This window comes from Fusarium flagelliforme (assembly GCF_020744385.1).
Source record: "Fusarium flagelliforme strain FIESC 12 MPI-CAGE-AA-0113 chromosome Unknown B0J16scaffold_2, whole genome shotgun sequence".
NCBI lineage: Eukaryota > Fungi > Ascomycota > Sordariomycetes > Hypocreales > Nectriaceae > Fusarium > Fusarium flagelliforme.
Window position 1 is genome coordinate 2,025,747 of NW_025763504.1, and position 13,391 is coordinate 2,039,137.

General features: G+C 49.9%; 3 protein-coding genes across 3 annotated transcripts; 1 reads left to right on the top strand and 2 right to left on the bottom strand.

The window, feature by feature from the left end:
• Positions 1-881: 881 nt before the first annotated feature.
• On the top strand, positions 882-7,074 carry B0J16DRAFT_360966 (uncharacterized protein). Its single transcript, XM_046129728.1, has 3 exons — positions 882-2,882; positions 2,938-6,683; positions 6,732-7,074. Exons 1-3 carry the CDS (start codon positions 1,077-1,079, stop codon positions 6,850-6,852), a joined length of 5,673 nt encoding a protein of 1,890 aa, XP_045986311.1. The 5' UTR covers positions 882-1,076; the 3' UTR covers positions 6,853-7,074.
• Positions 7,075-7,081: 7 nt separating this feature from the next.
• Positions 7,082-8,397, bottom strand: B0J16DRAFT_59281 (uncharacterized protein). Its single transcript, XM_046134121.1, has 2 exons — positions 8,267-8,397; positions 7,082-8,071 (listed from the first exon to the last, which is right to left on the bottom strand). The coding sequence occupies exon 2, from the start codon at positions 8,050-8,052 to the stop codon at positions 7,420-7,422; it is 633 nt and encodes a 210-aa protein (XP_045986312.1). The 5' UTR covers positions 8,053-8,071; positions 8,267-8,397; the 3' UTR covers positions 7,082-7,419.
• Positions 8,398-8,669: 272 nt separating this feature from the next.
• On the bottom strand, positions 8,670-9,780 carry B0J16DRAFT_59295 (ankyrin repeat-containing domain protein). Its single transcript, XM_046134122.1, has 3 exons — positions 9,287-9,780; positions 9,084-9,224; positions 8,670-9,028 (listed from the first exon to the last, which is right to left on the bottom strand). The coding sequence occupies exons 1-3, from the start codon at positions 9,458-9,460 to the stop codon at positions 8,870-8,872; spliced, it is 474 nt and encodes a 157-aa protein (XP_045986313.1). The 5' UTR covers positions 9,461-9,780; the 3' UTR covers positions 8,670-8,869.
• Between the last annotated feature and the right edge of the window lie 3,611 nt (positions 9,781-13,391).

The following is a 13,391-nucleotide window of genomic DNA, read 5'->3' on the forward strand; positions in this document are numbered from 1 at the left end:
AAAAAGATGAAATTCAGAAATTGTTCATGATAATGGTATATTACCATTACAGGAGGTTTAATCTAACTAAAAATTAGACATTGATAGAATCAGTGACAACAGGACGTATCGGTCTACTTTTCTATAAATTTTATCTGGGTCTGGAGAGGAGTTCTTGTATAAAAAAGCCCAAGCTTCAACTATCTACTTTTTCTTCCCCCTACTAGGCGACTAGTCAAGCCAGGGTATTCTGATGGAGGGGAAGATGGAGAGCACGGGCAGGCTGGCTGAGCCAGGGCTTATTATGGTGGCGCTATAGCTGTATGTCGCGTGTAGCAAGCAAGGAGTTCATCATTGACGTGCTTGATACGATTACTGCTACTGCTACAGTAACACTTTCGATGAGCCATTGATAATTCTACATTTTGAAAGAGTATAGTAATAAATAGAGTCGACAGTTGGTGCCCCCATCAACCAAGACAGGCGACTTTGGGATCATGCCGATTTGCTAGAGATCAGAAACTAGCGTATGTTGTCTGCACTCTGAAGGTGGTATTCACACTCTCTACACACCATCTCAGCTGTCGCTAAGCGCCAGACGCCCTCTAGCTGAAGGCTGAACAGCCCGACGAGGACACGGCGCAGCAGATTGATGTGATGGCTGTGGCTTTGTTGGTGAGGAGATCTGAGGAGAAAACAGAGTTTCCCGTCTCTTTATCGAAACGGCTTAGGACAAAACTCACGGCGTATAGTATCCGTAGCCCATAAGCAGATAGGGTCTTACAGCACTATCAATGTAGTCTAGTCGCTTTTCCCGTCTCTTTGTTTAAACAGAAACCATCGTCCATTGCACGTGTTCTCTCTCCTCTCTCACTGTCCATCTTATACCATCCATCCCATACATCTCAACTGTCAGCTTGTCGCCGCCTCTCGTCCACCCACAATCGCCCATCTGCTATTCACTCCTCCACTGGAACAATCCCTGACATCTCAGCATCCTACTCTATCCTAGCTTGGTCTGGTCTGCCCCCCCAGGCCCCCAGGATCCTTGTCAAGACGACCCACCTCGACATGTTACTCCACCGCAGATACAAGCCATGAAGGGTAGCGATAGCTTGCGACGGGTTAACCGTCCCGCTGCCAATTTCGACCTGCCACCAGCAGCTTTGGCCCAGGCGCAACAGCAGGCTCAGGTTCACGTTCAGGCTCGGGCTCAGGGTTTTCGATCTCAATCTCAGCCTCAACCTCAACCTAAGTCCCAAGAACTCGTCACAAACACCGTGACTTCGACGAGTCCAGAGATCACCACCGCTTCTCTTCACAGCCAAGCCCAGGCTAAGGCTCAGGCACTTGCAACCGCCAGGTTCCGTTCCTCTTCGAGACCCAGTCTTCAGGACCTGGCCCTTGTCGACGGGACTTCAACTTCAAACAACCACGACCAACCTCCAGCCTATGCCCTTTCGTCCTCATCCTCCTCGACGGGGCCGTCGTCTTTTTCCTATCCTCCCGCGCATGCGCATCCGCCTGCAGCAACGCACCATCACAATCACAACCACGCTCGACCCCGGCCCCTGGGCCCATCCTCCTCCGACATAACGACTGCTGAGCAGGCTCAATTCCTCCACCTCCACCCTGTCTCATCTTCTTCGAGCTTACGTCCAAGGGCTTCGACCACTAGCGCCAGCGCTGCTGCTGCCGCCGCTGCTGGTGCTTCTGTTTCTGCTTCTACGTCTCCATCGCATACACCTAATTCTCTTCTTCGACAACACACCTCGCCGCCGTCTGCTGTCGACAACAACTCTGCCCACTTTGTTCCTCGAGGCGGGTTGCCCCCCGCGCCGTCCATCATGTATCAGGCAAACCAGAGACATGTCTCGGGCACCGATCCCACGAGGGCCTACCAGGTCCCTCCGCCGCCGCCGCCCCCCACGGGAGGTCCGAATACCGGCCATATGCCCAATATGATGAACCTACCTCCGCCGCCGCCGCTTCCTCGATATAACACGGCTCCGGGCTCCTCCGGTGTTGCGCTCCCCCCACCTCCCGGTCCGCCTCCGGCCAGTGCCCTTGGCCAGCAACCTCCGTGGCACGGTGCCTTTGGGCGCATGTACGACGGCCGGTCAGGATTCAACATCCCCCCACCGCCGCCCAGCAGCCAGCACCAGCCGTACAACCCAAAGTTACACGCTCAGATCGCCGCTGGGCAAACAGTCTCTATCCCTCCACCTCCCCCGCCGAATGAGGCCATGAGTGCGACCTACATTCCGCAGGGCGACACGTACGGAGAGGGAGTTGGTATCCCCGCCTTTGGACCCGAAGACCCAACCCTGACTGTCAACTCGCAGACATCACGGCCCGTTACAACGCCACAGAGCGGAACTGACGCAAATGCCACAACCTCCATGGACGAGGCTACAAGAGAGCGCCTCTATACTGCCAATAACGCCCAGCCGCGCGGTACCTCCAATTCTTCAAATGCCACCCCTCCCGGCTCCATCCCACCAGAAATCGCTGCCCAGTGGCCCCTCGATACCGTGTTGATTTGGTTGGCCCAGAACCAGTTCTCCAAAGACTGGCAGGAGACCTTCAGAGCCCTCAACCTTCACGGAGCGCAATTTCTCGAACTCGGTAGTGGCCACGGCGGACGTGGTAATTTTGGTATGATGCATCAGCAGGTGTATCCCAGGCTCGCCCAGGAGTGTACCAACAGTCGAACCGGTTGGGATCAGCCACGAGAGCGAGAAGAGGGCAAGCGAATGCGAAGACTAATTCGAAGCATCGTAACTGGTCGACCCGCTGATGTGTCTAAAGTTTCAACGAACCACGCCCGGAAAGAATCCCTCAACGGCGGACATGGGAACAACCTACCAAGCGCTGGAACTGATCCCATGGACTCGCCTAATGTTTGTTGACCCCAATTGGTACCGTAAATGCTGAATTCTTACTGACTTTTCCCAGACACCTCTCAACGCCCCTGGTCCTGGTTTTAGCAGTCGCAGGTTTTCCCAAACAAGATCTACTACATTACCAAACAGCATTAGCGCGTCCAACGTTAACTCTGAGTCTAATCATCGCAATATTCTGAAGCATGTTGATACAGATGGAGCGCGTCGTCACAGCCCCAACGTCAGTGAGTCCAGTGAGGCCACATTCCGTGCTCCTGCTATTCACTCGGCGAGTCCTACTGGCAGTCCAGGCATTCCTCCAGCACTATATACTTCGACGACCACGCCGATTCTCTCCCAATCACCCAGTGCACTAAAAGCTGGCCATCGCTCTAGGAGCAGCCTGGATTCAGTGGCCTCTAATGCAGCTATATATGGATCTGGTGTGCCATCAGATGCCGCCTCGCTACTCAGTCGGAACATGAACCTAGGGGATATTGTTCATTCTCGAAACCACGATGCGCGATCACGCCACTCTCCCTCAGATGGAGGCGATAGGTCGGCAGGCGGAGAAACTCCTTCTTCAGCCAAAGACTCCAAGAGCTTTCTCAGCTTTCTGTCCAGGAAAAAGAGGCAAACAAAAGATGACGGTGCATATCCGTCTCCCGAAGAAATGGAAGCTTCCCCTGTTTCTCCACAAGGATCTATCCGACCTGTTGGGTTGGGTGTTCGAGGAACCAATGGAAGTGATACCAATCTTGATCTCTCTGGCTCGACATTAGGTGATGATAGAAACGGCAATACTCTGAACCTACGGCAGAAAAGGATCAGCGCTGTGAGGACATATGTCCTTGCCACTATGGATTACTGGAACTACCGAATGTGTGATATCACCGAAGCAGAGACAGCAACTGAAGTGCGTCAAGTGATATGCATGCACCTGGGTCTGGGCGATTATGAAAACTCGTACATCTACCTTACAGAGGTTGGCAAGTTTGAACACGTGGATCCTCTGGACGACCCGAGTTTGGTCATTGTCAAGCGAGCGAAAGGTGACCCTCTTGGAACACTCAAGTTCTTTGTAACACCTCCAGGAGTTGCCCCCATTTCCAGCGGTCCTGCCAAGCCTGAGGTTCCTGTAGTAGTGTCTCCTGCTTACCTTGCTCCCGGAACGACTACTGAAGATGCTCAACAGAATAGCAGACAGCGTTCTAGCTCATCACCCCCAACTTCACGATCCAACACCTTGATAGATGAAAAGGCTGAGGACAAGGTGGCACGGGAGGCAAAACAATACAGAGCCGAAATGGAAAGAAAACAGCAAGAATATTTGGCCAAGAGAAAACAGGCAGCAATGAAGGGCAGTCCTTCAGAGACACTCGGACCTGGTATCGTGGGTCGAAACGTCGACTTTGACCAACCTCGCGAGTCACCCTATGAGGATAAGCGACCTGAACCACTATTCCCTCAGAGGCGACCTCCCGCACCACCCAGTGATCCTTCTGCGACTTTGATCAAGGCCAACTCATTGAGCAGAAAGACTGGGGCAAGCATGCGAACCTCCAGCAGCAGCCTGGAGGGATATCCTTCAAAACGTTACCCAGAAAACGAGATGACGGAGAAGACAAAGAGAACCAACAAGCCAACACCTTCACCAGCGCCTGGCATTGGAGCCGCCCTCGCAGGCATGGGTAGAAACCTAAGCGCAATCGGACAATCTGCGAAGAACGGCCGTGCCTCGTCCCCCTCTCGATCATCAACACATTCGATCCCTGGAGGTAAGGACACCTTCTCTAGCGTTGAACCCTCTCAAGGTCGAGGCAGTCCTAGTACGACGTCATCATCGAAATCGACCTCGGGTAACGTAACCTGGAGCAAGAAGAACCTGCCCTTCATTGTACCAGATTACTCGCCCAGCGATTCATCTTTCCTGCTCAGTCCCAGCCCTACAGTAGATGCTAAATTCAATGCAACAGTCCCCCGGGCCACATCTCCTGCTGAGATGAGCCCCAACTCGAATCGCCCAAGGCCTTCGTTTCCACCGAGTCAACAATCATCTACCCAACGACGTGCTTCCCATGGACCAGAACCAGAGTTCGAGGACTCGGATGTGCAGTTCGCAAAGCCAGCCCCAGCACCGCCAGCTGACGATGACAGTGGAGATGATTCTGATGATGGGCTTTTCGCAATTCCGATTGCTAATCGTAACAAGGGCAAAGCTGCTGCCGCAAATGTGGATGCAAACGGCCATGGCAAACGTCCAAGTCTTACTGTAAAAACAGAGCGCTCGAGGAAAGGTCTGTCTGTTGCCTTTGAATCGCCCAAATCGTATGGCAGTGGAGTGAATCTGGGCAGTAACGAGGACGCAGGTCGTGGGCAGAAACCGACGACACCTCGCTCTGAAACATGGGAGTCGGAAGAGAAGGACAAAGAAAGCAAGCTTGGTCGACGAAAATCGTTCATTGAGAAGGATGTCTGGGCTAACCGACCTCCCACGGACGCCCTTATCAACAACCTCGACGACTTCTTCCCCAACTTGGATCTTGATCAACCTGTCCTCGACGAGCCTGGCGAGGGTGGAATGCCACCATCTCCGATTGCTGAGGGTTCAGAGACAAATATCGAGCAACAGGCACAAAATGCGGCACCGCCGCAGCCAGCAGTATCGAACTACGCTCAGCAAACACCACCAGCCGCGATTCCACCTTCTCGAACACCCTCTCTTTACAACGAAAATGACACTCTCGGCTCCGATGAGTCGACTCTGAAGGCCCTTGACCAACAGCGACCTACATCAGTGGCTCAGAGGAGTATCCGACGCTCAGGTGGTCTTGGTCGTATGAAGTCTATCCGTGAAGTTGCACGTGGTGCACACGAAGCCAACAAGCGAACAAACTCGACCAGCCAAGGCAAAGGACAGTCAGCTGCAACCAACATCATGCGCCGGAAGAGCACCAAGATGTTCAACGCCAACATTGTGCAGATTCGACCAGACAGGCGAGGTAGTGTGGTCATGCCCCAAATTCCTCAAGACACAGTACCGAAGCGACAGACGACATTTAGGTGGTTCAAGGGTCAGCTTATCGGCAAGGGTACTTATGGTCGCGTCTACCTGGGTATGAATGCTACTACTGGAGAGTTCTTGGCTGTCAAGGAAGTCGAAGTCAACCCCAAGGCTGCTGGCGGAGACAAGAACAAGATGAAGGAGCTCGTTGCAGCGCTCGACCAGGAAATCGACACTATGCAGCATTTGGACCATATCAACATTGTGCAGTACCTGGGTTGCGAGCGAAAGGAAACCAGCATCAGCATCTTCCTTGAGTATATTTCTGGTGGCAGTATTGGATCGTGTCTGCGAAAGCATGGCAAGTTTGAAGAGTCTGTTGTCTCTTCATTGACACGACAAACACTCTCAGGTCTGGCTTATCTGCACCGAGAGGGTATTCTCCACCGTGATCTTAAGGCCGACAACATTCTGCTCGATCTGGACGGAACTTGCAAGATCAGTGATTTCGGTATCTCCAAGAAGACTGACAACATCTACGGCAACGACAAGACCAACTCGATGCAAGGCTCGGTCTTTTGGATGGCCCCCGAGGTCATTCGGTCCCAGGGAGAAGGCTACAGCGCCAAGGTAGATATTTGGAGTTTGGGCTGTGTGGTTCTGGAGATGTTTTCTGGCAAACGCCCTTGGGCTAAGGAGGAGGCCGTTGGCGCCATCTACAAAATCGCCAATGGCGAGAGACCACCGATCCCCGAGGACATCCAGGATACGCTTGGCCCATTAGCCGTGGCTTTTATGATGGATTGTTTCCAAGTGTAAGTTCTGCAGCCACAGCTTCGCAAGCAATGCTAACAAGTCGACAGAAACCCCTTCGATCGTCCTACAGCAGACGTGCTTCTCTCTCAGCATCCATTCTGTGAACTCGACCCCAACTACAACTTTTACGACACAGCATTGTACCACAGGATTAAGTCTTTCAAATAAGCAAGCTTCAAATATGGGTTGAAATAGGGTAGAAAATGCACTTCGAACTTTCTTCTTTCGCATGTATTAGTGGTGGGTTTTGGGATTATACGCTTTTGAAGTACGAGAGCGACGGCGCATTATGGGATTACAGCTTTCGGGCTGATTGGCGTTATATATTTCTGGGGTAGAGTGGGGGTGAATGAAACGAACGGTTGGACGGTGATGGCCTTTCTTCTTGCCCACGTGAATCAAGAGTCCAATGTGTAACTCCTTAACTCCGGATCGCATACTAAACGTCTGAACGTCTAGAGGAACGGGCGACGGCTGGTCGTGCGCATATCCACTTGCGGGTGATCCAGTATTGGGACTTGACAGGCTCCAGGTCTTTTTATTCATTCGCCAAGGGCTGCATACAACTGGGCTATGGATCCTTTTCCTTTGTGGCCTAATATCCCAACATACTACTCATCCCAGAGGCAAATGGGACGCATGTTCTCCACTACTCCCATATCAGCACAGCTTATACAACTGGCCTACTCAAGTTTGACCTAGGGCACAGAGCTCAACATCCAAGTTGTGTCTCTACTAGACTCTCCTCACACTAGCTTCAGAGTTTCCAAAATAGAGACCAGATTGGTTTGAAGGCGAGAGGTAGGGACTGGACTGGTACTGCCATCGGTCTGGTGGCTCTTGGCCATTCTGGGGATAAGCGACTCCGTTGTTTTCTTGCTCCCTGGGGGTAGGAGTGTAATAGAACAAACGGGGTCCTTGGCCTGGTCTATCTTCTGCCAACCAGCATTTCTGCTGTAGCTGTAGCGGAGGGAGTCTCCGTTCACTGATCCAGCGGTTGGCGAGCCGTGGTTCGGGAATTTCAGGTCGCTTTGGAGGTTCAGACAAAAAGTCGAAGACCTTTCGCGGAGGAGTTGCTTCTTGAAGTCTCGGGTCGATAGTTAGTGTCTCAGAAGACGCGGTTTCATTGTCGTCGGGTCTGGGGAAGCGCTCGTTGTTTGGTGCAACAATCTCCTGAAAACTAGATGACCATCTCGGATCCATGGTATCTAGAAGTCTCGGTTCCAATACTTCTTTACGGCCTTCTAGGCCAGCCTGTGTTTCATAGTCTTTTCTGAGTGCTGGTAGTTTCACACAACAAAACTTGGCCTCTTCTGGCTGTTCAGCAGCACCCTGTTGAGGCTCAGGGTCTGGGTTGTTGTCGGCCATGACGGGCGGGAAATCACTACTTCATAACATTATCAGTATCAGTCGAGTGTTCAAAGTCTATGTTCAATATTCTTGATGCAACGGCGGGCTTGATGGTGGTATGGATGCAATGTTGAGGATGTCATGTGGACGACTATCAGAATGTGGCAGCAGTAATGGTTAGGTAGGTAGGTACAATGTGAGAGCGAAGGTGATAAGAAAGAATTCCTCTTACCTTGAGAATTTCCACTGAAAAGGGTAGTAGCGACCGGTGGTTGAAATGTTTGAGATCGATGTCAACTCAAGAAACAACGGAAGGAGTCCAAAAAGAAAGACTGGTTAAAGCCAGTGGTCGCTTTTCCGCATCCCATAAAGTCAAAAGCTCGGGAATGAATAGCAGATCACACTCCCACCCGCTTGTCTAGCCCTATGTCTGGAACATAGCAACTTACTTGGTAAGCAACTAAGGTTAACTCTTACGATCCTAGCAGTCTCATCATTAAAGTATGTTGATGGATCCTCTGGATATTGGTTGGCCTTAAGGATGACAACGCAGTTTCCCTGTTATCATATATCCTTCAACGTTGATTGCCGACCCCTTTACGAGCGACTGGAACTCATCAGGCATGAGATTATCGCGACCGGTGATCTTTTCCTCAACAATTCTACACTTTGCCGTACATACTTGTAGTAACATATAGCTAGGATATCGCATTCGTGTTGCTATTTTAGATGTATGTCCTCCTTCAACACTCGGTGGCAGATGATAACAGTTCAAACAGGGATGACCACGTTCATCTTGATGGTATCTAGCTTCTTTCTTTAGTATTCCATACCCTCATTCCTTATTCTCTGCTCTTCTCGTCTTCCCAGCTTGTCCCTTTCCAGGTGCAGACTCAAATTTGGCTTTCCACACATCTTCCTGCTTAAACATTGTGACACATTCGGACGCACTTGGCTGGCCATACTCAGGATCTGCTCCTCCATCGAGCAATTCCTTTGCAGAGTTTTGGTTAGCACAGTAAGAATTATCAAGTAGAAAGTTAACTCACTTGTATCACAGCATCTTCCTTCTTGAAAACTGCGCCTGCAAGGGGGCTCTGCCCCCGATCATTTAGACGGTTGGGATCAGCTCCGTGCTGAATGAGAACCTTGACTAGATCCGCATGACCATGGTACGCTGCCAGCATAAGCTTTCCATTGTCAGTATGAGAGTTCTGGGCTATGGTAGTGGAGTTACGCTGAAGTGCCATACCAGAGTATCGCCCTTATCATTTGTGAGGTTAGGAGGCAGGCCCGCAGGGAGAGCCTGCTCCAGGGTAGCTACATCGCCTTTCCTAGCAGCATCGTACATTCTACTGGCAAAATCTATCATCTCAGGGGTGAGAGAGCTCGCACGGTGAGGCTGATTCGAAGCTTCTTCGCTCATGGTTTCGGTGGTGCCCGCCTTGAAGCTGGTGAGCGCAGAAAGTTCTAGAAGCGAAAAGAATAGAATAGAGCAAAGTTTAGCTGACGTGTCAGAATTCACAACAAAGGCAATTTTATCATTCGTCGAGCGGAAGATGTTGATGGTGGATTTGAAGAGACCTGTGATGGGATGAGGTTGTTGTGTACAATGACGTAGAGTATTGCAACCAAAAACACCAGTAGGCGGTTTCAACTAGCTAACCCTACCTTACGGTAACGGTAGACGCAGTTAGGTACGGATGTGAACAGTTGAGATGGAGGCCATGTTTTTTTCTCTTGTATCGGTTCATGGTTTACACGTTTAAAAGGACCTTGATGGACTTTTCAAATAGTTTGCATTGACAATTTGTACCTGTTGCCTCCTAATATGAGCCTCAATGTCCCGTGGTTCAAAACCTAACCTAGACGTGTACAATAGGTTTAACCTAGTCATTCAAAAAAAACCCAATAGTCGAATGAATCAGAGTTACAGCAATAATCAACAAAGAGAATGAAGTATAAACAGAATCGCAATGTAATCTCGTACAGTGGGATGGTAAGTGTATCCCCCGCCTTCATACCCAAAACGCCATTGAAAGACAGAGCATCTCATCAATTTGGTCCATGCTAATCATCTCTGATCAGTCAAGAAACAATCTTTCCCATCTGGAAACCCACCATAAAACAATTAATATTGCCGTTAACAATCAAATTCTGTTGTATTTACTGCAGATAATCGGTAATTCCATCATCGCCTGGCACGTCTGGTTCATTCGGAATGACAGGCGGGTCTGGTTTTGGTGTCTCAGGACGATGCGCAACGTCAGTAACTGGAAACATCGTAATAATCAAACAGATTTCGTTCTTTTGAATGATATTGTATGTCTTGGAAATGTTTACACATCAAAGATGTAGAGATGGAGAAGGAGGAGGGTGGTATATAAAACCTCTAAATAAATCAACAAATGGCGCGGGGGCGCGTTACGTTACGTCAGTCTTCGGTGAGCCATTCATTGGAGGATTTAAGTCAAAGACATTCAGAAACGTTCGGTTTCTGTTTTTGGGGGAGGGGAAGCATTCCATCTATTGCCGCTCGGGGTTTTAAGAGCGTCGCAGTTGGCTAGGTATGACGATTGATGGTCATGCCACACTAGATACAGTATATATATAATATGGTCCAATAGCTGATATAGATAGATCAGTAAGAGTAGGTACCCTCAAAAGGGCCGTTGTCCCCAACACAGGGTATGGCAATTCTTTAAATACTGATTTATGGTTAAATACTGAATGCGGGGGAAATGAACTTATAGACGTTGATGCCACATGTTTGCTTTTTCCCTACGACCATGGATAATCGCCATGCATTGATGCTTCTCTACCGTTGCAAATGGGGTAAACGAAACATTACCCGTCAGCGTTGCGAACCCTGGGGTGATCCATAGGCTGCTCATGATAACTAACATGTGATTCCAGCCTCACTACATCATAACAATCTCCATCGACAGACCATCTTTTCAATGTTACTCGTATTCATCTATGGCAACAGATACAATGCAAATGCTTGATTTCTGTTAAAGAAAGAAAGGCTATGCCCATGCTCGAAGAAAATGGCTCGGCTTAGATCAGATCAGATCATATCAAACTGCAACGCCTGACAGGGACATGGACAGGGACAATAAACAAGGGTCTAGAAATTCAATTGGTCTCATTCCCAACACAGAAGAAACTTGATACAACCTGTCGTTTGAGGACGAGATCAGCACTTGGGGGTTCAAGATCCGCCAAAGACCGCTTTTCTTCAGCCCTTGGTCTAACGACATATGATATGTTATGATATTGCTGTCGTGTACTGTAGCCAGCCGTGTTATACACCTTTTTTGGTATCCTCTTCTGCAAGCTTTACGTGAAGCAACCCTACGAACCACAGAGATGGGAATAACACGCCGAAATGGGATTCTGGACAGTTACCCATCGCTGCGAGGTCCTTTCCCAATTCTCACTGTTATTCTTTAAGGTTGGTTGGTGGCTGAACCAAAGCACGATCGGATCCGGCGGGAGTGGGAATCTCTGGCTTAGGACGGACTGGATGGGAGAACAATGAGGGGTAGCTTGTTTCTCAAAACAGCTCTCACCTCTCATACAGTAAAGTCACTTACTATCCACGTCCCATGGCAATTCCTCAGCTAGTACAGATACTCTGTAAATAAATCGTGATTGGATTTTCGAGCTGGTACCGGCCGAGGTTCCTTTGATGGGCACTCGATTGTAAGCTCGAATCCTTTCCCCTCATCCTTCGCGGATCGCTTTCGCGAAGGACGTAATATCAGATCAGGGCCGAGCGGGTGTCGTGCATGGGGTCCATGGAACTAGATGCTCATCAGTACAACTGTATGTATGTATGTAGCTTCGGTCACATCGGATAAAACGAGAACGATGCAAAAGTCAAAAACTCAAAAGATCCCCTCCCTTCTCCTCCGCGAGCAACAAACACCCTTGTTGGAAGGGCGTGTCCGGAGAAGGTATGGTCAAGAGGGACAGACAACACTTCGCATGTAAGGAGATAAGTGGATAAGATATTGAATCATAGTATCTCATCTATTCCCCAGAAAGCTCAGAACCAAGAGAGGCCCTTGTTGATCGACTGGAGAGACAAGGAAAAGACGGAGTAGCGATTGACCACAGTGAGGCCGAAAGAGAGGAAGGATAATGCAAGATGGTTTCGATATGACCTCAGAAGTCGGGGGTTCAACGACCCAAGGTATGCACCAACTCGGTCAGGCCGTTGGGTTGGTTCGTTTCGAGGTGAGTTGATTTGGATGAGACGAGAGGAGAAGGTGACGAAGCACCGGCGCAACGTGCGTAACCCTACGTTGCAGCAGTCAGGTAGTACAAACTGCATGAATTATCAAAAATCATAAAGCATGCCACAAAATATGACTCTTTCAAAAAGTTTCCCAGTTCTTTGGTCGTCTCCATGAATCCAATCGGCTGGTCGACGGTCAATTTGGGCTGCATTTCAGACCACCAACACGGCATGTCGGGTGAGTTCCTCCCGACCATCTAGAGAATGCGAGGTCAGGTTTGGTGCTGTCATGACGATTAGAGAGGAAGGACAATTCTCGTGAAATTGAGGCTAGGGTGAAGTATCATGACATTGCCTCGAATCTTTTTTAACATCAGATGTTGGATCAGCCACAATCGGTACTTGGAAGGAGGGTCTGGATACCTCCTGCTCATGCTGCACAGACACGTCGAGGCAGGTACTGCATCAATAAGCTCTTGTACTTGCGGCAAGAGCAGCCGTCTAGGACTCCACCAGCGGCCGGGTCCTGCCACTGAAGACTTTCTACTCTGTACTTTCTCCCCCTCCCGTCTTGGTCCCGATCCTGCAGTGGATTCCACAGACAACATCAACATCCTTGTCCCTGTCGAATTCTAATTCTTCCCCCCCGGGGCCCCAATCAAAAGCTCCCCATTCTCCAGCTTCGTCCCCTGCTTGTCAGATGTCAAACGTATCCTGCAAGCTCGAGCCCTGCAAATTCGGTCATCTTACCTATTGATTATGCCGCTGCGAAAGACCCTCGAGTGTTAACCAGAAATAAGGCCCGACTAGGCAACATGCCATCTCTCTTGGGGGGCTTGTTTCAACATGTCGGTTTTATCCTCGCGAATCAGATGCTATCAATCATCATCGTCGCTGAACAGTACTGCCAACCGGACTGTCTAGGTCAGCCTCGGATCTGCAAGTTCAGCCGCAATCTGAAAGAGTTGCGACACTGTTTCTCATCTACGATTGACTTTAGTAGTGATTACTGCTCTCGTACCTCGAGCAATAATTTGCTCTGGTTAAGGTACTTACTTACTTACACAGGGAGGTGGCGCTAGACATGCCGTGCCTGTCGGTGGCTGCAAGA

Coding starts and splice junctions, on each gene's coding strand:
- B0J16DRAFT_360966 (XM_046129728.1), top strand. CDS start 1,077: ATGAAGGGTAGCGATAGCTTGCGACGGGTTAACCGTCCCGCTGCCAAT. Junction 2,883..2,937: donor ATCCCATGGACTCGCCTAAT/GTTTGTTGACCC, acceptor GACTTTTCCCAG/ACACCTCTCAACGCCCCTGG. Junction 6,684..6,731: donor ATGATGGATTGTTTCCAAGT/GTAAGTTCTGCA, acceptor ACAAGTCGACAG/AAACCCCTTCGATCGTCCTA.
- B0J16DRAFT_59295 (XM_046134122.1), bottom strand. CDS start 9,460: ATGAGCGAAGAAGCTTCGAATCAGCCTCACCGTGCGAGCTCTCTCACC. Junction 9,225..9,286: donor ATGATAAGGGCGATACTCTG/GTATGGCACTTC, acceptor GACAATGGAAAG/CTTATGCTGGCAGCGTACCA. Junction 9,029..9,083: donor AGGAAGATGCTGTGATACAA/GTGAGTTAACTT, acceptor AACTCTGCAAAG/GAATTGCTCGATGGAGGAGC.
- B0J16DRAFT_59281 (XM_046134121.1), bottom strand. CDS start 8,052: ATGGCCGACAACAACCCAGACCCTGAGCCTCAACAGGGTGCTGCTGAA.